Source organism: Panthera pardus, unplaced genomic scaffold (assembly GCF_024362965.1).
Source record: "Panthera pardus isolate Hobbes unplaced genomic scaffold, ASM2436296v1 HiC_scaffold_6, whole genome shotgun sequence".
NCBI classification, from domain to species: domain Eukaryota; kingdom Metazoa; phylum Chordata; class Mammalia; order Carnivora; family Felidae; genus Panthera; species Panthera pardus.
In genome coordinates, this window is record NW_026526991.1 from 10,473,319 (window position 1) to 10,496,494 (window position 23,176).

General features: G+C 40.6%; 1 protein-coding gene across 1 annotated transcript in view; it reads right to left on the bottom strand.

Moving 5' to 3' along the window:
* Positions 1–453: 453 nt before the first annotated feature.
* Positions 454–23,176, bottom strand: part of SYCE3 (synaptonemal complex central element protein 3) — a 28,402-nt gene continuing 5,679 nt past the window's right edge. The window contains exons 2-3 of the mRNA XM_019447332.2: positions 17,619–17,727; positions 454–766 (exon numbers count right to left, since the gene is read on the bottom strand). Of these exons, the coding sequence (XP_019302877.1) occupies positions 609–766; positions 17,619–17,727 (267 nt within the window). The 3' untranslated portion in view covers positions 454–608. The remainder of the gene's footprint in view (positions 767–17,618; positions 17,728–23,176) is intronic.

Genomic DNA, 23,176 nt, shown 5'->3' on the forward strand with positions numbered 1-23,176 from the left:
CCTCACTTCCCACCACCCCCTGTTCTTACGTGAGACCCAGGTTTCACCTGAGCTCTTTCCCTTGTTAGCTGCGGACTTAGCCGAGACGTCTGATTCCATTCTTCTCATCTGTGTAGTGGGGAAAATGAACGTGTTACTCAGGAGAGCTGTGAGGGCATAAGGACACATGTGAGCGCCTAGCGCAGTGCCCAGGATGAATAGATAATGTTCCCCTTTACTCGTTTTGGAATCCATCACAGGAAGGTAAATAAATCTGACTGAACACTGCTGCCTGTCCCACCGTGTGCCCGGGTTTGGCCCAACTGGCCCTTTTTCTTTTGCTTTTTATTCCATCCTCGGTACTACTGGCACTAAATGTGTTTGATTCATTGAAAGCATCTACATCTTATGATTCTCATTTTTTGCTCACAAGGCTCTCTATGCTGCCGGGTGGGACAGAAAGGGGTCCTCAGGTTGTTCTTAAAAATAAGTTTATTGAAAAACAAGTACAGTTCGTACAGCTATGTGTTACGGTTGCTGTTACTCTGCCAAGCAGAGAGGGCTCCGTGTCCCCGGGGCTTCTCCACACTGGCAGGCAGAAGCACGGTGGCCACGGGTGGGCGGGGGGCCTACTGCTTGTGCTTGGTCTCAGTGAGCAGCTCTTGCCAGTTCTTCTCCATCTCCTCCTTGCAGTTGAGGAAGGCATCCTCCAGCCGGCGCATGGACTCCGCCAGCGTGGGGTCGGTGCGCATCACCACCATGTCGTAGGCCATCCACGTGGCTTGCACTGCAACAACCAGATGGGCCCCGGTCAGGCTACAGAATGGGGCTGTGGCTCTGAGCACTCCAGGGAGGGCCCGATGCCTCCAGCCATGCTAAGCATCCCAGGGGCCAGATCCTGCCGAGTTGCTGGTAGGCTACACGTTACAGGGTTCCTAAAAGCCACTATTAAAACTTCTTCCTACACAGAGCACTGCTGACACTTCCCTGGTCTCACACAGGTCTTAACTTCTGGATACATCAGCCCGTGACGCTAAGACTGGAGGCCTGTCTGACATAAAATATTAGGACAGTTTAGAGCAAACTCAGGTCCTTACCTATCTGCAGTTCACAGCTAGTGGTTGCAGGTGAACCCTGAGGGGTCGTAACACCCATCCAAGCTCGCATGCTCAAGTAGGGCTGTTTATTCCTACTCCTGCCAAGCCCTGAGCCTCATGTTACCTTACGCACAGTGGCCTGGGATGCCTGCCCACTTCTGTCTGGGTACCTCTGTGCTTTCATGAAGGCCAGCCCAGGGACTCCTCCTTCTGGAAGGGTTTGCTGCATCCCATGTTAGGTGTCCTTTGGTGCTCACCACTGCACTGAGTTTCTTGCTGTTTCCCATCGAGAGCTACTCGAGGGCTTATAGGTGAACACATGCTTCTTATACAAATTCAGCGGAAGTCTGCAGAAACCTCATCTCTCTGCAGAACCCACCGCGCTGGTGTGGTTCTACCCTCTATAATTACAAAGAACAAAGGTCATCTCCCTTCCACATGACAGCCAACCACAGTACATATATCTCCCCCTTAAAACTGCTCTTTGCTGGGCTAAAACATACTGGACACTTTGGGGAACTATGTCCTCAAGGAAATTAACCAAAAAGGAGATAAGCAAATAACAATAACACATGAATATCTACATACGACCAAGGTCAGCAGCAATGACAGACTTGATGTTTTACAGAAAGTAACACGTTTGGTTAAGGAAAATTGTTAGAAAAGCTATGTGCGGTATCTTAACAGAGGGCATATAGTTATATGGCGTGTACAGGAATTCTTGAACTTTTGGATGTATGAGAGTCACTTGGGACACCTTTTAAAATGTAGATCACTGGCCGCTCCCACAACTCAAAGAGGGTCTTGTCTAACATGTTGTGAATGGTGCCCAGGAACCTGAATTTTAACGAGGAGACCACCTTATAGACTGCCTGGACAGCAGGTGCAGCATGTACCCGGGAGTCAGAACAGTTTGCTTTCTGGCTCTCTCTACTTGCTACCTGTGTGCCCACAAACAAGTGACTTAAGTTCACCAACCTCATTTGTAAAGGAGAGACAACACCCCAGTCTCACAGCTGGCTATGATTAAATGGATGCTATGTAAAATGCCTCGCACATATTATGGTGTTCAAGACAGGAGAAACCCTTACCATAAAATAAATAAGAGGTATTCAGGGCAAAGAGAGTGGGTAAGAAATAAAAATTCAGAAGGAAAAAAGAGCTTGCAGAAATGAGTCTCATACGGTTCCACACAGCAGTTGGAATTCTAGCTCTGAATTTCCCAAGGCGAAAGCAGAGGAAACATGCTCAGGTTTGAAACTCGGTGGCCATAAAATAAAAACAAACCCATAAAGGACACCTGGGTGGCTCAGTCAGTTGAGCAGTTGAGCGTTCGACTGCAGCTCAGGTCATGACCTCACGGTTCCTGAGTTCAAGCCCCACATTGGGCTCGCTGCTGTCAGCATGGAGCCCGCTTTGGATCCTGTGTCTCCCTCTCCCTCTGCCCCTCCCTTGCTCACACACACACTCTCTCTCTCTCTCTCTCTCTCTCTCTCATAAATAAATAAACAACAACAAAAACGGGCACCTGGGTGGCTCAGTCGGTTAACTCAGCTCAGCGTCTGACTTCCACTCAGGTCATGATCTTGTGGTTCATGGGTTCAAGCCCCACATCAGGCTCTGTGCTGACAGCTCAGAGCCTGGAGCCTGCTTCTGTGTCTCCCTCTCTCTCTGCCCCTCCCTCACTTGTGTTTTTTCTCTCTCTCAAAAATAAATAAACAAAAACAACCATTAGATGCTTTTATCCTAAGAAAAAATTTTCCTATAGGTATATTCTATGAGAAGCATATAATATAGTTGAAAATGTCCTTGACAACATCTCTACTTGAAATACAAAGTGATTCTTCTATGTCTATTTTTGTAATCACTGGTAAAAGAAAGCTGTTGGCATATTGCCAAAGCACAGTCCAGAAAAGGCAATTCAATGAGACACCAAAACACTATATCAAGAGCAAAGCCCTTTTTAATTTGATCCAAGGAAGAAAATTCAGAATGCATAGAAAAGAAAGAACTCATGATCATCAGAAGATCCTCCAGAAATTCACGTCTCTCGAGTTTTTCATTCATTCGATATTTGTTGAGCACCTTTGTGTTGGCATCTTGCTAAGGCACTCCTGGTGTCCTGGCAATATAGCAGTATGCAAGATAGACACACCCCACCTTCAGGAAGTGTCTATAGGGGCCATGGGAGATAGAATAAACACACAAGACAATCACAGGTTGGGAAGGGTGCTGTACAGCAATAAGCAGCATGTGTTGGGACAGAGAAATGGAGTAGGAGGAGTCTTTAAACCAGATGGTAAGGGCAGGCTCTCTCTGAGAGCTTTTGCTAAGGCCTGCACTTTAGCAAAGCCAAGGTCATAATCTCTGGAAAAGCCTGAACAGCAGATATTCTAAGAAGCCAACTAGGGCTCACCTGATACACTACCTGCTGGGTAGGACTAAAATCCTCATACAGAAATCAAGAAAAAACAGCCAAGATGTGGGGCACCTGGGTGGCTCAGTCGGTTAAGTGCCTGACTCTCGATTTCAATTTAGGTCATGATCTCAGGGTTCATGGGTTTGAGCCCTGCTTCGGGCTCTGTGATGCTGGTGTGGAGCCTGCCTGGGATCCCCTCCCCGCCCTCCCCTTCCCTGTTCATACATGCACGCACTCTCTCTCTCTCAAAATAAATGAGTAAATAAGTAAATAAATAACCAGTCAAGCTGTACACTTAAATGCAGGGTTCAAAGGATGAAGATAAAGGGGTCCAAAATTCTGTTGTAGGAGAGGGGAGGACATCACTTAGGGATTTGGTAAGTGAATTTGCTTTGAGGGCCTAGAAGGTAGACAGGGAGTACAGGAATGATGACAAAGGGCGGCTCAGCCATGTGATAAAGGGACAAAGATGGGCCTGGACTTTATAGCCACGGGCTAATTCCCACCTTTGGCAAAACAGACCAGTCAACATTTTAAATGTAATTGGTGAAGTTATATCTCCCAAATCTCAGGCCCCAGATGGTCTTACAGATGAATTCTACCAAAATTTGAAACAACAGTTAATTCTTACATAATACGATTCCAGAAATTAGAAAAAGAAGAGTGATATCCTCACCGTATGGATATAGGAGCATTCCATTTATGTTATAGAAAATTTGAGAACAGAGATAAACAAAAATAAATACATAATTTTCCCTAAGTTAGTTTGTTCCAAAATCAAAGATTATATGAAAAAATATAGTTCTATTTTATATCAATATAGATATAAAACTCTAAACACAACATGAACTAACCAAACCTAACAATGTGTTAAAATAGCACGTTATGATGTAGAATTTGTAACAGAAATTCAGCCCTGGGGGCTGAGTGCGGGTGCCATCAGGATGCTGCGCACAGGCTCTGTTCTGCTCTCTGTGCGTAAATTCACAGACAAACATGAATGGATAACAACAGAAAATGGTATTGGAACAGTGGGAATCAGCAATTTTGCACAGGAAGCTTTGGGAGATGATGTTTACTGTACAGTCTGCCTGAAGTTGGGACAAAATTGAACAAACAAGAGGAGTTTGGTGCTTTAGAAAGTGTGAAAGCTGCTAGTGAACTCTAGTCTCCTCTATCAGGAGAAGTAACTGAAATTAATGAAGCTCTTGTGAAAATCCAGGACTTGTCAACAAATCTTGTTATGAAGATGGTTGGCTGATCAAGATAACACTCAGTAACCCTTCAGAACTGGATGAATTAATGTGTGAAGAAGCATATGAGAAATACATAAAACCTATTGACGAGTGAGAATGGCACCCCTAAATAAACTAGTATGAAACAATTTAATCTAGCAGAATTGTCTTAAATTAGTGGTGCATGCAGGATTTGAAATAGCAACTTTTGGGGCACCTGGGTGGCTCAGTCGTTGAGCCTGGGACTTTGGCTCAGGTCACGATCTCCGGTTTGTGGGTCGGAGCCCCGCATCGGGCTCTGTGCTGACAGCTCAGAGCCTGGAGCCTGTTTCGGATTCTATGTCCTCCTCTCTCTCTCCCCCTCCCCTGCTCATGCTCTCTCTTTCTCTCAAAAATAAATAAACGTTAAAAAATTAAAAATGAATAAATAAATAAAATAGCAACTTTTAGCAATACTGGTGCAAAAAGAAATCACTCGCAACAACATTAATGAAAGAAAACACCCCTTAACTTTCTGATGATTGCAGATAAACATAGCATGTATCTTTTTTGCCATACCTTATGATTTTTAGGCTAGGCTCTAGTTATAATATTCAGAATCCTGTAATTATTTGTGGTTAAAAACTAGTTATAAAAATTATGTAATTCAAGGATAACACTGTCATCTTAAGTCTTAGGGAATATCGTAACTTGTTTGCATCTCTCCCTGGATTGGAGTCAAAATGCTTAAATGATCTATCCATTGGAAATAACTGGCAGTGGAGAAAGGTTTGTTAGTTCTGTAGTGTCAGATAAAGAATACTACCTTAATTTTGCAATATACCGTGCTTTCAAAATAGCTGGTGCTATTTTTAATATGGTGAAGCAAAAGCCTTGCAGGAAGATAAATAGTTTAATAATAATACATTCAACTTCGTTAAAAAAATAAAAATAAATAAAAAGGGGGAAATCATAGGAATAGCTCAATTAATGCCCCAAAAAAGGGCAGCTAACAAAATTTAATACCTATTTGTGGTTTAAAAAAATCAACTCTAACAAATTAGAAATAATGGGAGACATCTTAAGCTTACTAAAAGTGATATGCCAAAACTTACAACACTTTACTTAATGGAGAAGCTATGTATATATTCCCTTTTTATTTATTTATTTATTTATTTATTTATTCATTTTTATTTAAAATTTTTTTTTAACGTTTATTTATTTTTGAGACAGAGAGAGAGAGACAGCATGAACAGGGGAGGGTCAGAGAAGGAGGGAGACACAGAATCTGAAACAGGCTCCAGGCTCCGAGCTGTCAGCACAGAGCCCGACGCAGGGCTCAAACTCACAGACTGTGAGACCAGTATACCCTGGTATACTGTTGGTAGGATTGTAAAATGGTGCATCGTTGTGTAAAACAGTTTGGCCTTCTTCAGAAAGCTAGACATAAATTCCACTTCTACGTAATTCTCCAAACAATTGAGAACAGGTACTCAAGCACATACTTGCATATAGATGTTCACAACAGTGCTATTCACAATAGCTAAAAGGTGGACACAACCCAAATATCAATCAAAGGATGAATGAATAAAGAAAATGTGATATATCCGTACAATGGGATAATTATTCACCCTAGAGAGGAATAAAGTACTAACATATTCTATAATATTGATGAACCTTGAAAATATGCTAAGTAAAAGAATCCAGAAACAAACTGTATTCACATACCATATGATTCATTTATATGAAATATCCAGAATGGGTAAATCCATAGAGACTGAAAACAGATTGGTGGTTGCCAAAGGCTGAGGATAGAGGCATATGGGGGTGACTGCTTAGGGGTACAAAGTGTCTTTTTTAAAAAGTTTACTTATTTACTTTGTGAGAGAGAGAGCATGAGCCCACAGGTGGGAGGGGCAGAGAAAGAGGGAAAGAGAGAATCCCAACCAGCCTCCATGCTGTCAGCGCAGAGCCCGATTCAGGGCTTGAACTCATGAAACCTGAGATCATGACCTGAGCTAAAACCAAGAGTCAGAAACTTAACTAACTGAGCCACCCAGGCGCCCCCACATAGTGTCTTTTTTGAATGATGAAAACATTTTGAACTGGATAGATTTGGTGGCTGTATGACATTGTGAATGCATTAAATGCTACTGAATGTATACTTTAAAATGGTTAACTATATGGTATGTGGATTTCACCTAAGTTGTTTTTTTAAAGCTTATTTATTTTTGAGAGACACAGAGACAGCGTGAGTGGGGGAGAGACAGAGAGAGAGAGAGAGAGAGGGTGAGAGAGAGAATCCCAAGCAGGCTCTGCACTGTCAGAATAGAGCCCCATGCGGGGCTCAAACTCACAAAACTGTGAGATCGTGACTTGAGCCTAAACCAAGAGTTGGATGGATGCTTAACCAACAGAGCTACCTAGGAACCCCTCACCTAAACTTTTCTATTTAAATTTAAGATGTTTCTATCTTTTATATTCAAATTTAAACTTTTCTCTAAAAGAGAGAGAATGAGTCCGGGAGAGGGGCAAAGGGAGAGAGAGAGAGGAGAATCTGAAGCAGGCTCCACACTCAGCGTGGAGCCCGACATGGGGCTCGATCCCACAACCCTGGGATCATGAGCTGAGTTGAAATCAAGAGCCGGTCAGTCAACTGATTGAGCCACCCAGGTGCCCCTCACCTAAAATTTTTCTATTTAAGATGTAGGGGGACACCTGGGTGGCTCAGTTGGTTAAGCATCTGACTCTTGGTTTCAGCTCAGGTCATAATCTCATGGTTCTTGAGTTCAAGCCCTGCTGACACTCACAGCCTGCTTGAGAATTTCTCCCTCTCTCTCTGCCCCTCCCCCACTCCCTCTTCTCTCTCTTTCTCTCAAAATAAATAAACTTAAAAAAATAAAAGCAGAAACTTTATACATAATATAAAAAAAGTGACATACAAAAAAAAAAAGAAATGGGAATAAAAGAATGTAAACAAAAAAGGGAAGATTCTTATATGGATTAATGATGATAACATGCTGTGAGCTGAAAAGTATGCCAACTCTCTGCCAGAGAACTCTAAAGAAAAACAAACCAACAAAACCAAAATAATTAGAAAACAACAAATGAAGGACCCACTATGGTAGAAAGGGTATTATCTATTATCAATTACAAATTAAAAACATACCACACTGTCCTCATTTTGCCATGCAAGTAGGTACCATGGAAATTATCATATTCCAATATCTATTTCACTGTTAGCACTGTACTAGGAAAGGATGAGGTCAGGAAGCTTAAGATACAGCTTTATTAAAATGCATAAAAAATCAGGGAGCTAAGACACATTCATTCACTTAAAAAATATCTATTAGGGGCTCCTGGGTGGCTCAGTTGGTTAGGCGATCGACTTCGGCTCAGGTCAAGATCTCAGAGTTTGTGAATTCGAGCCCTGCGTTGGGCTCTGTGCTGACAGCCCAGAGCCTGGAGCCTACTTCGGATTCTGTGTCTCCCCTGTCTCTTCCCCTCCTCTGCTCACACTCTGTATCTATCAATAACAAATAAACGTTAAAAAAATTAAAAAAAATATATCTATTAAACATCTATTATGGGTCAGCATCTATTCTGGGGACAGAGCAATGAGAAAGAATGTCAAAAAGTCTTGGCCTCATGACCATTATATAATAAATAACAGTAAGTAGGGGCGCCTGGGTGACTCAGTTGGTTAAGCTTCCAACTCTTGATCAGCTCAGATCATGATCTCCCGGGTCGTAAGATCTCCCAGTTCGTGAGATAGAGCCCCTGGTCGGGCTCTGCACTGACAGCATGGAGCTGGGATTCCCTCTCTCCCCCTCTCTCTGCCCCTCCTCTACTTTCATGCTTGTGCACATGTGCACTCTCTCTCTCAAAATAAATAAACATTAAAAAGATAACAATAAGTAAACTTATATAGTATGTTAGAAAGTAATAAGTGCTGGGGCGCCTGGGTGGCTCAGTAGGTTAAACAGCTCATTTTGGCTCAGGTCATGATCTTGAGGTTTGTGGGTTCGAGCCTTGCACTGGGCTCTGTCCTGAAAGCTCAGAGCTTGGAGCCTGCTTCAGCCCTCTCTCTCTGCTCCTCCCCTGCTTGTTCTCTCTCTTTGTCTCTCAAAAGATGAATAAAAACGTTAAAAAAAAAAAAGAAAGTAATAAGTGCTGAGGAGAAAAATAAATCCATGAAGGAGGGTTGAGAGTGCCAGGGAAAAAGGATTTGCAATTTCAAGAAGAGCACTTGGGAAACACTTCACGGAGAAGGTGAAATTTTTATTTATTTATTTATTAAAATTTTAATGTTTATTTATTTTTGAGAGAGAGTGAGTGGGGGAGGGGTAGAGAGAGAAGGAGACAGAGAATCCGAAGCAGGCGCTGGGCTGTCAGCAGAAAGCCCAACGTGGGGCAAGAACCCACGAACCTCAAGATCATGATCTGAGCTAAAGTTGGATGCTCAACTGACTGAGCCACCCAGGTGCCCCAAGAAGGTGACATTTAAATTACTTTTTGATGAATAGAAGTTCTTAACGTTAATGTAGTTCAACGTATCAATCTTTTATTCTGTGTTTAGCATTTTTGCCTCTTGTTTAGGAAATTCTACTCCACCCCCAAAGTCACAAGATATTCTCCCCTATTTTCTTTCCAAGTTTTAAACATTTTTGATACCTAAGCCCTTATTGTTCTGAAGCTATTGTGTGTATGTGTGGGTAGGGATGCATTTGTAATTTTTATTCTTATGGATAACCAATTTCTCCAGCTTACTTATTAAATAGCTCCTTCTTTTAAAAAATAAAAATAAATGGTTTATTCTTTCCTTCACTGATCTGTCATTTCACCTATTATATATAAAAATTCCTGTGAGTGTGTATGTATGTACACATGTGCATGTTTGTGTATATGAGCATGTTATGTGTGTACATGTGTGTGAGAGTGTGTGTGTTTACGTGTGTATGTGTGTGTATGAGAGTGTGTTATGTGTGCACATATCCATGTGTGTGTGTTTATGTGTGAGTGTGTGAGCGTGTGTGTGTGATGTGTGTGTGTGTGTGTGTGTGTGTGTGTGTGTGTGTCTGTCTGTCTGTTTCTGGGCTCTCTGTTGCATTCTGTTGCTCAACTTGTCTATTTCTAAGTCAATATGACACTATATTAACTATATAGTTTTATAATAAGTCCTGGTAATGGTAGGGTGAATCCTCTGTCCTTGTCTTTCTCAGAAATATCTTAGCTATTTTTGGGTTGTAAGTCTCTCATAAATGTTTTAGAATAAACTTGTCAAGTTCCATGATAAACCCTATTAGGATTTTCACTAAAACTACTTTAAAGCAAATGATGAACTCTGGGGAGAACAGACATATTACTTTAAGTCTTTCTATTCATAAATGTAGCTACAGCTCCATTTATTTTGATCTTTAGTATCTGTTAGTCAAGTTTTATAATTTTCTGCATATAGGCCTTGCACATTTCTTGTTACATTTTTTCCAGGGGAATTAATAGATGTGTCCATGTGTCTACGTAGATGTGTCTACGTGCATGCGTATGTTTGTGTGTTACTGTTGTAAATGCCTTTAAAAAATGTGTTCTAGGGGCACCTGGGTGGCTCAGTCGGTTGAGCGTCCGACTTCGGCCCAGGTCATGATCTCGCGGTCCGTGGGTTCGAGCCCCGCATCGGGCTCTGTGCTGACAGCTCGGAGCCTGGAGCCTGTTTCAGATTCTGTGTCTCCCTCTCTCTCTGCCCCTCCCCTGTTCATGCTCTGTCTCTCTCTGTCTCAAAAATAAATAAACATTAAAAAAAAATTTAAAAAAATGTGTTCTAATTCCTTGTTGCTGGTATATATAAATGCAATTAACTTTTGTACACTTATCTTTCATGTAACAGATTATCTCCAATTACATGTGTTTTAGATGTTCTGCATAAGTGTGGTAGCCGGCTTCCAAGTTGAGCCCTGTAGTAGTCCCGGCCTTCTGGTAATCACACCCTTATGTAGTTCTCTCTCCCACTGTACTAGAGTAGATCCATGTGACAAGTAAAATATGACAGGAGTGATGGTATGTCACTTCTGAGATGAGCTTATAAAAGACTGTGCCTTCTGTCTCTGGCTCTTTCATATGTGTATGTAGTATTACACTATATTATATTACATGTAATTGCTCTGGGGTAAGTTATGTCATGAACAGCCTTCTGGTGAGGCCACATAGAAAGTGGCCTGCCAACAGCTCTGTGAGCTCAGAAGGAGATTCTCCAGCCTCTGGTCAAACATCTGGAGACTGAAACCACAGCCAACAGTTTGACTGCAAACTCATAAAATACATATCCAGAGCCCAGCTTAGCTACTCCTAGATTCCTGATCTTCAGAAACTGTGTGATAATAAATATTTTTTGTTTTCAGTTGCTAAATTTGGGTTAACTTGTTATGAAGCAATAGATAACTAATACAGATTTTGGTACTTGAGTAAGTGCTCCTGTAACAAAACTGTGAAATGTAGGAGTGGCTTTGGAGTGTTTCAGGGGATGGGAGCTGGAAAAGCTGTAAGGATTTTGAGGAAAGCATTAGTGAAAGATTAAAGTACCTTGAACACACTGTTCATAGGATTTGGAGTTTGAGGAGGCTGCCAATGAGGATTTACAGAAAAGTGAGGAAACTCTTATTGGAAACTAGGGGAGAGGAGATACTTCCTATGTGGTGGCAGAAAATTTAGCAACACTGTCACAGGAAGTTATGTGGAAGGGAGAAAATGTACTTAATGAACTATTCATAGGATTGACCTTCATGTTTAATATTTTATTTGTTTTCCATTGCCTTGTGCATTTCAGACCTTCCTTCTGAGATCATATTCCCTTTACTTAAGTAAAACTTTTAGTAGTTCCTTTAAAGCAGGTCTCTTTGTGACAAATATTGTAAGTTTTTATTCATTTGCAAATGTCTTTATTTTTTCCTCATTACTGAAAGATAATTTTGTTGGATGCATAATTCTGCGTCAATAGTGTTTTTATGACATTTAGATATTATTCCACTAAGTTCTGGTTCTCACAATTATTGTTCAAAGTTCACTCCATTCTGATACCCTATGTCTTTTGGTTGGTGCATTTAGTCCGTTTATCAAAGTTCACTCCAATTGTTACTCCTTTGATCTCTCTCTCTCTGGTTTCCTGTAGTTTTTCTCTTTGTCTTTGGTGTTCTGAAGTTTCACTATTATGTGTCTAGGTATGGATATAATTTTATTTTACTTAATGTATTTTGTTTCTTGGATCTATGATTCAATTTTTCATTAGTTCTGGAAAATTCACAGACATTATATTAGTAGGTATTGCCATTATTCCATTGTCTCTAATGTCTTTTTTTCCTGAGATGCTAATTAGGTATATATTAGAACTTCTTGGTCTATATCACAAGTCTCTTAATCTCTTCATACTTTTACTTTCATTACCTCTTTTTGATGCATTAGCCTGCAATTAATCATCTCTTCAACTGTTGTTGATTTCATTTTTATCTCACAATTATCTTTTTCTTTTTAAGAGGCTCCATTTGTTCTTTTCGAAAATGTCTATCCTTGAGATTCTTTCATACTCATCTTTGTAACTGCATCCATTACTTCTGTAGCCACTTTATACACAGCTATTTGCATTCTGCATCTGACATCACCTATAGTCCTTGGAGATCTAAATATGTTGACTCTTGCTTCTGTGGACTTTCACTCACAGTGGCTTATCATTTCATGTATTTGGAAGGCAGCTTTGCTCGCCACTATACCACCAATGCTGTATCTGGTAATATTTATCTGTGAGGTCACTGCTGAGGTAGCTTCCAATCTCTTCCACACCGCTATATAATCTTTCTAAAACCTTTCTATAAATCTTTATGTTTTCTCTCTGCTTAGCTTTCTTCAGTTATTCCCCTGTTGACTACAGAATGACTTCTTAGTGTGGTACACAAAGTCTTTCATGATTTGACCCCAAATGATTCATTTAGATTTATTCTCTACCACTTCCACTTGTAGTTTATTCTACAGAAGTTTAACATTAAATCCAACCAACTTTCTTATACTTTTGTTTCTTGGCACAAATTGTTCTTTCTATTTGAAAGCCTTGCCCATCACTTGTCTATTTGAGAAACTCCTAACAACTCCTACTTCAGAGAAATGCTTCATGCCTCCTCTTAAAAATTTCCATAATTTAGGGGCACCTGAGTGGCTCAGTCGGTAAGCGTCCGACTTCAGCTCGGGTCATGATCTCGTGGTTTGTGAGTTCGAGCCCTGCCATCGGGCTCTGTGCTCACAGCTCAGAGCCTGGAGCCCGCTTCGGATTCTGTGTCTCCTTCTCTCTCTGCTCCTCCCCCACTCACACTCTGTCTCTCTCAAAAAAAAAATTTCCATAATTTACCAGACAGATTTCAGCCATCGATTCCAAATCTCACTGGAACTTTACAATCCTTTTATTATACCAATTAACATAGTATACTGCATTTCTTAATTGTTTATTTATTTATTAAATGTTTATTTTATTTTGAGAGAGAGAGAGGGTGGTGGGGAGGGGCAGAGAGAGAAGGAGAGAGAGAGAATCCCAAGCAGGCTCCATGCTCAACACAGATCCCGACACAGGGCTCATCATGACTATGAGATCATGACCTGACCGGAAATAAAGAATCAGATGCTTAGTCGACTGAGCCATCCAGGCACCCCTGTATACTGCATTTATATGTCTATACATTTATTTCCCCCATTAGATTATAAGCAATTAAAGTGCAGGGCTTGGCATGTGTTCATTCAGGAAGTACTTGTTGAATGAATGAATGAATGAATGGTGCTTTAACCCTGCCCCCAAGTCATGATATTTCTTTGGCTCTGAGATTATATTTTTCCAGCTTTTTAAAAGTATAACTGAGACAAAAATTGTATGTATTTAAGGCGTACAATGTGATGTTTTGATATTTGTATACATTATGAAATGATTACCACAGACAAGGTAATTAACATTTCTATCACCTCACAGTTATTATTTATTTTGTGTGGTGAGAACACTTAAGATCTATATACTAAGTACATTTATTTTTTTCGGAGAGAGGGGGAGAGCATGCATGCAAGCAGGGAAGGGGCAGAAAGAGGGAGAGAGAGAATCCCAAGCAGGCTCCACTCTGTCAGCACAGAGCCTGACATGGGGCTTGAACCCACAAATTGTAAGATCATGACCTGAGCTGAAATTAAGTTGGACACTTAACCAACTGAGGCATTCAGGCGCCTCAAGAAATTTCTACAAAGACTTATATTACCCCCAAATCAGACTACTGTGCAGAACATTTATATAAAAATAGAATTATAAAAAAGAGGAAAATATGTGAAACTAAAACTAAGGAAAGAATCAGCTAAAGAACAAATAATGGACCTTATATCAATTCAAGGGGTGTGATGTGGAAAAAGCACCAAGCGGAGAGGGTGTGGAATTGTGCATGATAAAAGCCTCATTTATGCCAAGTGTACATAGGCTAAACCTTTTTCATTCCTGTGAGAAAAGAAATGCACAAGCCTTTCAAGAAGTGTAGCTGCTTAAATATAATAGTTGCAAGTATCAGACAACTTTAATTTTACTCACATTTAAAAAATTGTCAAAGCTGAGTGTTTTATGTGACTTATTTCAATATAAATACCTGTCAACCTTATCTTGAAAGGAGAGAGTATTTTTAATAACACTATTACCTTAGCAACATTAACTGACTTAACTATTGTTACTTAATAACTTACTTAGCTACTACCTTAATTATTATTGGAATAGTTGCTGGAAAAAGAGTCGCTAGCAGATCTAAATAAAAATGCAATATGCTGTTTGGTTCCTTCGGCACACCAGGTGGTTTGGAAGTAAATGTTAAAAAGGAACACAAAGAGGGGTGCCTGGGTAGCTCAGTCGGTCCAATTCTTGGTTTCGGCTCAGGTCATGATCTCACGGTTTGTGGGTTCGAGCCCTGCACTGGGCTCTGTGCTGGCAGTGTAGAGCCTGCTTGGGATTCTCTCTCTCTCTCTCTCTCTCTCTCTCTCTCTGCCCCTCCCCCACTCACACTGTCTCTGTCTCTCTCAAAATGAATAAATAAAAATTTTAAAAATTTTAAAAAGAGGAACACAAAGTAAAGTAGGAGAAAATATAAGTAAATATTTCACTAATCTCAGATTAGGGAAAGATTTTCTTTTTTTTTTAAATCCTTTTTTTAAAGTTTTTTTTAAGTTTATTTATTTATTTTGAGAGACTGAGCAAGCATCTGAAAGCAGGGGAGGGGCAGAGAGAGAGGGGAGCAGAGGATTCAAAAGTGGGCTCTGCGCTGACAGCAGTAGGCCAACTTGGGACTTGAACTCACAAACCTGAGAGATCATGAACTGAGCCGAAGTCAGAGGCTCAACCAACTGAGCCACCCAGGTGCCCCAGACTTTATAGTCTTAATAATAAAGACCTCTTACAAACCAAGAGATTCTATCACAGAAGTCTGCTATTTCCGTCTTGTTCTCAGTGCCAAGCCAGAGTTAAGGCTAGTTCCTTTTTAGCTTTTAGTTTTGCAAAGCTTCATAATTGATCCTTCCACTAGTCATCCCTCTCCAAACCATCCCTCCTTGGTTACCAGAGGTATCTTTCTAAAACACAAGTGTCTTCCTTGAAATCCCAATGGCTATCTATTACCTAAATAAGAAAAGAAACAAAAGAAAAGAAAAGAAAGGTCAAATTCCTTAGGCTGATGTTGAAGACCCTTCTTCTCACCTTTTCAGCCTCTTCTTTGGCCTGCCCTCTTGTGGTTCTCATGCGCTAATCTTGCTCCCTATGCCCAGCTTTCCCTCACTGGCACACACACATTTGGCTATTTCTTCTACAGGACGGCCCCTCCTCTCTACCTCCAGCATCCCTACCTCATCTGTCCAATCTGAATTCCTTCCCTAATGCGCTGTTCAGAGCCTCACTTGCCTCCCCAAGCAGTCAGCCTCTCTTTCTTCTCTGCTCCCTCCCCAGTAGTTGGTATACACCATTATCAGCATTTACTAGATTACAGTTTTAATAGAAAATTAAAAGGTTTTAATTTATATATTTAAATTATAATTAGTCATCTTGATGTCTGTTTCTGGCCCCCTACCTACTTCTTTTAATGAAGGAGCATCTCTATTTGATATCTCTATTCAATCCTAATCCTACAATAGCATATAGTAGGCACTAAGTGAATACTGTTAGATAGGAGAATATTTTATTAGATTGAAGGAATTATATAACTTTTGGTAGAAAACAAATTATAGGACTTTTAAATTAATTAATTACTTATTCATTTTTTTAAATTTATTTTTAAAGTTTATTTATTTTGAGAGAGATAGAGAAAGTGAGAGACTGCATAAGCAGGGGAAGGGCAGAGAGAGAGGGAGACAGAACCCCAAGCAGGGCTTGAACCCATGGACCATGAGATTATGACCTGGGCTGAAATCAGGAGTTGGACGCTGAACTGACTGAGTCATCCAGGTGCCCCCTAGAACATTTTTAAAAGACAGTTTACAAAATATAAAAAACTTTCAAGTACATAGGCAAAAAAATTGCCAACATTTCAAGTAGAAATTTTCTAATTCTTTTTTAAAGTTTATTCATTATTGAGAGATAGAGAGAGACAGAGCATGAGCGGGGGAGGGGCAGAGAGATGGGGAGACACAGAATCCGAAGCAGGCTCCAGGCTCCAAGCTGTCAGCACAGAGCCTGACGCGGGGCTTGAACTCACAAACCGTGAGATCATGACCTGAGCTGAAGTCGGACGCTTACCAACTGAGCCACCCAGGCACCACTCAACTAGAAATTTTCTAAAGCCTGTTGTAATAAATGGAGATTGTTTGCAAACTAAAAATGTCCCTAAAAAAAGGTTGTTTCTCATTTTGAGTAGAGTATGCACGCTTTCTAAAATTTGTTTTACATTATTATTTTCTCTAATAAAACTTAGGCTTATAAATTAAAGAATTATACATATTCTGAATTAGTAAAGAACAAATTAAAGAAATTATAATGGTGGGGGGATGCCTGGCTGACTCAGTCAGTAGCCCACGTGACTCTTGATCTCAGGGCTGTGAGTTCAAACCCCACACTGGGTGTAGAGATCACTTAAAAATAAAGCCTTTTTTGTTTAGGTTTATTTATTTATTTAGAGAGAGAGAGAGAGAGAGAAAGAGCACATGGGAGGGGCAGAGAGAGGTAAGAGAGAGAATCTGAAGTAGGTTCCACACTGTCATCACAGAGCCTGACTGGGGGCTTGATCTAACGAACTGTGAGATCATGTTCTGAGCCAAACCCAAGAGTTGGATGCTTAACTGACTGAGCCACCCAGGTGTCCCCAAAATAAAGTATTAAAAAAACAAAGAAATTATAATAGTATCTCCACTACTGCTGGTTATCACTTAGTGGAAACATGTGGACTAACAGACTAACATTCTTATTCAAAAATGGAGAAATCTGTTCAACTCTATTCTTGTTCTATTCCACTGAACTAACTGTACCTCCCATTTCAGCACCTCATCAGTCTTAGCGCTATTACTCTGAACTCTTTCTATTTAAACGACTCACAGGAAGAATGTTCCAGTTCTGTTCATAGGTGTTATATTAACATTGTCATTTTCTGAATGCTTGAGCTTGGGTTTGGTACTGTGCCCAGTTACAAAAAAAGAAATCACTGTTTCTGCCCACAGGAGGATAATAGTCCAGTTGAAGAAGTAACATGGAAACACACATACAGTAATCAGAAAATAATTCAAGGCAATATTTAGTGGTGTTGTCAAATTCTGTGGCATAGTAGTTACATGGTATAGAAGCTGAGAAGTGGTCAGGGAAGGCCCGTTAAGGCACTTGATCTGAGCTCAGCAGTGTAGGAAGAATCTGAGCTACTGGACGTAAGGGGGAAGACATTGTACCTGAGATCTTCTCCATCTCTTCTAGTAGCTTTTCCAAGTCTTTATTCAGGTCTGACAGCATTTTCAGCATGTTGTCATAGTTTCTTTCTCCAGGATCAGAATCAGCCATCTAGGCAGTGCACAAAAAGAAGATGCAGTGAGACAGACTGACGTTTCAATTCCAGCTCTATTACTTATACCTGGGTAGCCCAAGCCAGAAACCCAAGGCCATCTTTAATTACCTCCTTATCTTCTTTTCCTGACCAAACGGGTCACTGAAACTCACCAATTTTATTTGTTCATGGAATAAATATTTAATCATCTATGGGTCAAGAAGGTCTGCTGCTTGGGAGTCACCAGTGAACTGAACACTGCCTTTTGGAACTCATAGCCTGGCCCAGCTCTTTAAAATCTCTCAGTCCCTTCCTTTCTCTCTCCAAGGTTGCAGCTTTAATTCGGGTCCATTCCATTAACCAGCATTGAATAGATTTACTGAGCACCTACTATGTGTCAGATGTCTACTATGGATGTGGATATTTCAGTGTATTTGTAGATCCAGACAGAAAAACCCATGCTCTCACAGAGCTTCCATTCCACGGAGGAGACGAATAATAAACAACGGAATGGTAAGCATACCTTCAGTTTGTGGTTCACTGCACAAAGAAAACAAGACAGGGTGGTTTAATAAAGAGGATGGGGAGGGGTGCTTTTGCTTATTAGTCCTTTCTAATGAAGTGACATTTGAATTGACACTTGAATGATAAAAAGGAGTTGGCATATAAAGAGCTAGGGGAAGAGTTCTAGATAGAGGGAACGGCTCAAGAAAAGGTGGGAGTGGCCCTGATATGTTCTGCTTTAAGGCGTGAAAAGAAAGTAAAGAATGGGGTTTGGGAGAAAAGTGGTATGAGACGAGATCAGCTAGGTAGGCAAGAATTTTTTTTTTTTTTAATTTGAGAGAGAGCGAGCGAGCAAGCACACGCACATGTGAGCAGGGGAGAGAGAGACAGAGACAGAGAGCGAGAGGGAGAATCCCAAGCATGCTCCATGCTCAGCAAGGAGCTCAAGGCAGAGCTTGATCTCACAACCCTGGGATCATGGTCTGAGCCGAAATCAAGAGTCTGATGCTCAACCAACTGGGCCACCCAGGTGCCTCCAGAATTTTGGTTTTATTTTGAGTGTGAGGGAAAGCCACTGGAGGTTGAGAGCAGGGGATATATTTTAAGATAATGACTTCAGGGGTGCTTGGGTGGCTCAGTCGGTTAGTGGTCAACTTCAGCTCAGGTCATGATCTCATGGTTCATGGGTTTGAGCCCTGCATCAGGCTCTCTGCTGTCAGTGCGGGGCCTGCTTCAGATCCTCTATATACTGCCCCCCTTTCCCCCTCCCCTGCTCACATGCTCTCTCTTTCAAAAAAAGTAATAAATAAACATTAAAAAAAGATAATGACTTCAGCTGCTGTTTGGAAACCGGACTATTGCAGAAGGTTGAGAGGAGGCAAAAGTGGGAGAACCAGTTAGTTAAGAGAGCATTAGAATGATCTAGAGATGGATGCAGCTTGGACTAGGGTGGTAGGTAATGATATCAATGGTGAAAAGTGGAAGGGTTCATGCTATAGTTTGGAAGATGAGCCAAAAGAATTTGGAAGAGGATCTGATGTGTCTGTATTTGCAGGGGTAAATGGTAGGGAGAGAGATATCAAAATGATTCCTAATTTTTATGAGAACAATTTGATACATGGTGGTATTATTAGCCAAAAAGGGGAAGACTAAGAGAGGAGAAGATTAGAAGGGAAACCAAATGCTCTATTTTGAATGTTAATGTGAGATGCCTATTAGGCCTCCAAGTGGAGATTCAAATAGGCAGTCGAATGTATAGGCCTGGAGCTCAGGAGAAAGGCTGGAGTTGAAAATACAGAGTTTGGAACTGATGGTGCAGGCTCTCTTCACCTTTCATTTGGACTATTTTCATAAACTCTTGACTGATTTTTCTGCTTTTAGCTTCCTCTTGTCAAATCCATTTTCCAGTTCACCTCCAGAATGACCTTACCTAACATGCAAATCTGACCATGTCACTCTCTTTGCAACCTTTCAATAGCTCCCATCTTCTTTCAGGATAAAATATAATCTCTTTACTATAGATATAAGATCCCTTAATATCTAGCTCCTGACTGTTCCCATTCTCATCCAGTTCTGAGTTGTGACCAAATAATTGAAGAAAGCCTTAAGAGATCTAGAATTTGGGCTCCTGGGTGGCTCAGTTGGTTGTGTCCAACTTCAGCTCAGGTCATGATCTCACAGTTTGTGAGTTTGAGCCCCGCATCAGGCTCTGCACTGACAGTGTGGAGTTTGCTTGGGATTTTCTCTTTCTCCCTCTCTCTCTTCGCCCCTTCCCCACTTGCATTCCCTCTCTCTCTCAAAATAAATAAATTTTAAAAAGAGAGATCTAGAATTTATTGAGATATTTAAAATCTGTAAGAGTTGTGTATTTCCATGAGATGTGATAAAAAATATCCATGAAAAAACCACAAAACTCTGTAAGGTTAAACAATCTACAGTTTTCCTACAAAAGAGCTAAATAAATAAAAAATGTAATAAAATAATTCTATCATGTAGGTGGTTGCAAAAATCTCTGTGAAGGCAAAGTAGATACACAATTCATATCTATGTTGTGTGGGGTACTTGCTCAATTCACTAATTTATAAGGTTGCAGTTATATTCTTTTACCCATACATTTAACACATATTTATTGAGCACTACTCTAGATTCTGAAAATACAGCAGTGAACAAAACAGGTTAAAATCCTTGGTTTCATGGAATTCATACTCCATGGTGAGAGGAGACAATAAACAAGATTAATAAGTGAAATAAACATAAGGAGGGGATAAGTACCAAGGAAAAAAGTCAACCAGAGATGGAGTGTGGGAGGAAGTGTGTGTAAGGTGATGGCTGAAATTTAAATAAGTGTACAGTCTTGTGATGAGCACCAGGTGATGTATGGAAGTGCTGATTAATATTATGCTGTATGCTAACTAAATCGAATTTAAATAAAAACTTAAAAAGAAACAAAACAAAGGAGTAAAGGGGGGGGGAAAAAAGAAAGAAGGAGGCAAACCAAGAAACAGACTTAACCATAGAGAACTGAGGGTTACTAATAGGGAGGTGGGTGGGGAGATGGGTTAAATTGGTGATAGGGATTAAGGAGTGCACTTGTGTGAGTACCAAGTCTTATTGAAAGTGTTGAGTTGCTCACTATATTGTACACCTGAAATTAATATTGCACTGTATGCTAACAAAATGGAATATTATATTATATTATATTATATTATATTATATTATATTGTATTATATTATATTTTGAGAGAGAAGCAGGGCTCATCCGAAGCAGGGGCTCATGTTTTACCCTAAGCTGGGCTCATGCTCACCAAATGTGGGGCTTGAACTCATGAATCGTGAGATTATGACCTGAGCCGAAGTTAGATGCTTAATGACTAAGCCACCCAGGTACCCAATTAAGTATAATTTAAATAAAAACTTAAAAATAAATAAGTGTACAGGGAAGGTCTTTTGACTAGATTTTCACTAGAGACTTGCAGGAAGTGAGAGAATGAGCCATGCAGATATCTGGGAAAAGTGCATCCCAGGCAGAGAAGAGAGTAAGAACAAAGGCCCTGAGCTACGAGTCAGCTGGATGAGCTGAAGGAAGAGCAGCAAAGGCAATATAGTTGGTACAGAGAGAGTGAAGGGGGGAGCAGTAGAAGATGATGTCAAAATTGCGGGGTGCAGAATTATGGTGGGCCTTGTAGTCCACAAAAAGACTCTGGCTTTTTCTTTGAGTGAGACGGGAGCTGGGAGGATGGTAATCTGATTTATGTGTTAATAAATCACTGGATTGAGAGTAGCTTGTCTGGACATGGGCAGAAGCGGGGTGACTAGGAGGCCACTGGAATAATGCAGGTAAGAGATAATAGCTTGAATCAACATAGGAATGATGTAAGTAGTATGAAGGAGAATAGAATAGTTCAGGGTATATTTTGAGGGCAGGGCCAACAGGATTTGCTGATGAGTCAGTGTGGAGTCAGGGAAGACACTAAAATTTTTGACAGGGTAACCAGAAATGGAGATACCATTAACTGAGATGGGGGGAAACTGGAAGACACTGGGTTGTGTGGGGAGAAGAAAGAACTCAGTTTTGAACATATTAAGATGCCTATGAGGCATCTGAGTGGGTATGATGAGTAGGCAACTGGATAAAGGAATTCAGAGAGAGTAGGCTAAAGATAGAAACTTGGGAGTCATCACCATATAGATGCTATTTAAAGACATGACAATGGGTGAGATCAAGGGAGATGAGCCCATCATCAAGTTTGGGGAGATGTGAAGAATCTAGCCAAAGCAACTGAAGAAGAGGGGCCAGAGAGGTAGAAGGAGAACCAGTCGGAGTCTTAAGTAAAGTCCAGACTCAGAGAATCCCTGGACCCCAGCCAGTGTCCTCTGATCATATGACATCTCAGGAAACTGAGAAGACAACTCTGAAAAGTACAAGAGAAGGGAACTTTAAAAATTGCATGGGATAAAATAGATGCTTCCTTAGTGAGTGAATAACTTACAATGTTGAGAAGGTAAGGAACAAAGAAAGATAGGACATGTTCAAGACCATAAAAAGCTAGAATTACTGCGAGTATTTGGTATTTTATGCATTTCTATGTTTAAGAGAATTTGGCTTATTAGAGTAACAGGTCAACTTTGTCATTCTAGCTTAAAATGTGAAATTGATTATGGCTTATAATTTTAAGTCAAAATCTTACTAAGTTTATAAAGAGATTTAGGACATTTTTAGGGAATCTGAGGTTCATTATATTTATTAGTTTGACTTATGATATTTATTTTATTTTATTTTTTAATTTTTTTCAACGTTTATTTATTTTTGAGACAGAGAGGGACAGAGCATGAAGGGGGGAGGGTCAGAGAGAGGGAGACACAGAATCTGAAACAGGCTCCAGGCTCTGAGCTGTCAGCACAGAGCCCGACGCGGGGCTTAAACTCGCGGACCGCGAGATCATGACCTGAGCCGAAGCCGGCCGCTCAACCGACTGAGCCACCCAGGCGCCCCAATATTTATAAGAATTATTTAAGAGAGTGGGAAGGTTTTGGGGAGCCTGGGTGGCTCAGTCAGTTAAGCGTCCGACTTCGGCTCAGGTCATGATCTCACGGTTCATGAGTTTGAGCCCCACATCGGGCTCTGTGCTGACAGCTCAGAGCCTGGAGCCTGCTTCAGATTCTGTGTCTCCCTCTCTCTCTTCTCCTCCCCCTCTCATGCTCTCTCTCTCTCTTTCTCAAAAATAAACATTAAAAAAAAAAGTGGGAAGGTTTATTATTAAGACAATTGAGATACTTAAAGAAATGAAATATATTAAGTTTATAATTAAATGAGTTTAAATTTATAAATAGAAAACATAACAATAATGTTATTTAAATAATTATTAAATTTGCTAGCCTACAACAAGATTAAAAGTTTAGAATGAGGGCACCTGGGTGGCTTAGTTGGCTGAGGGGCTGAGCGTCTGACTTCAGCTCAGGTCA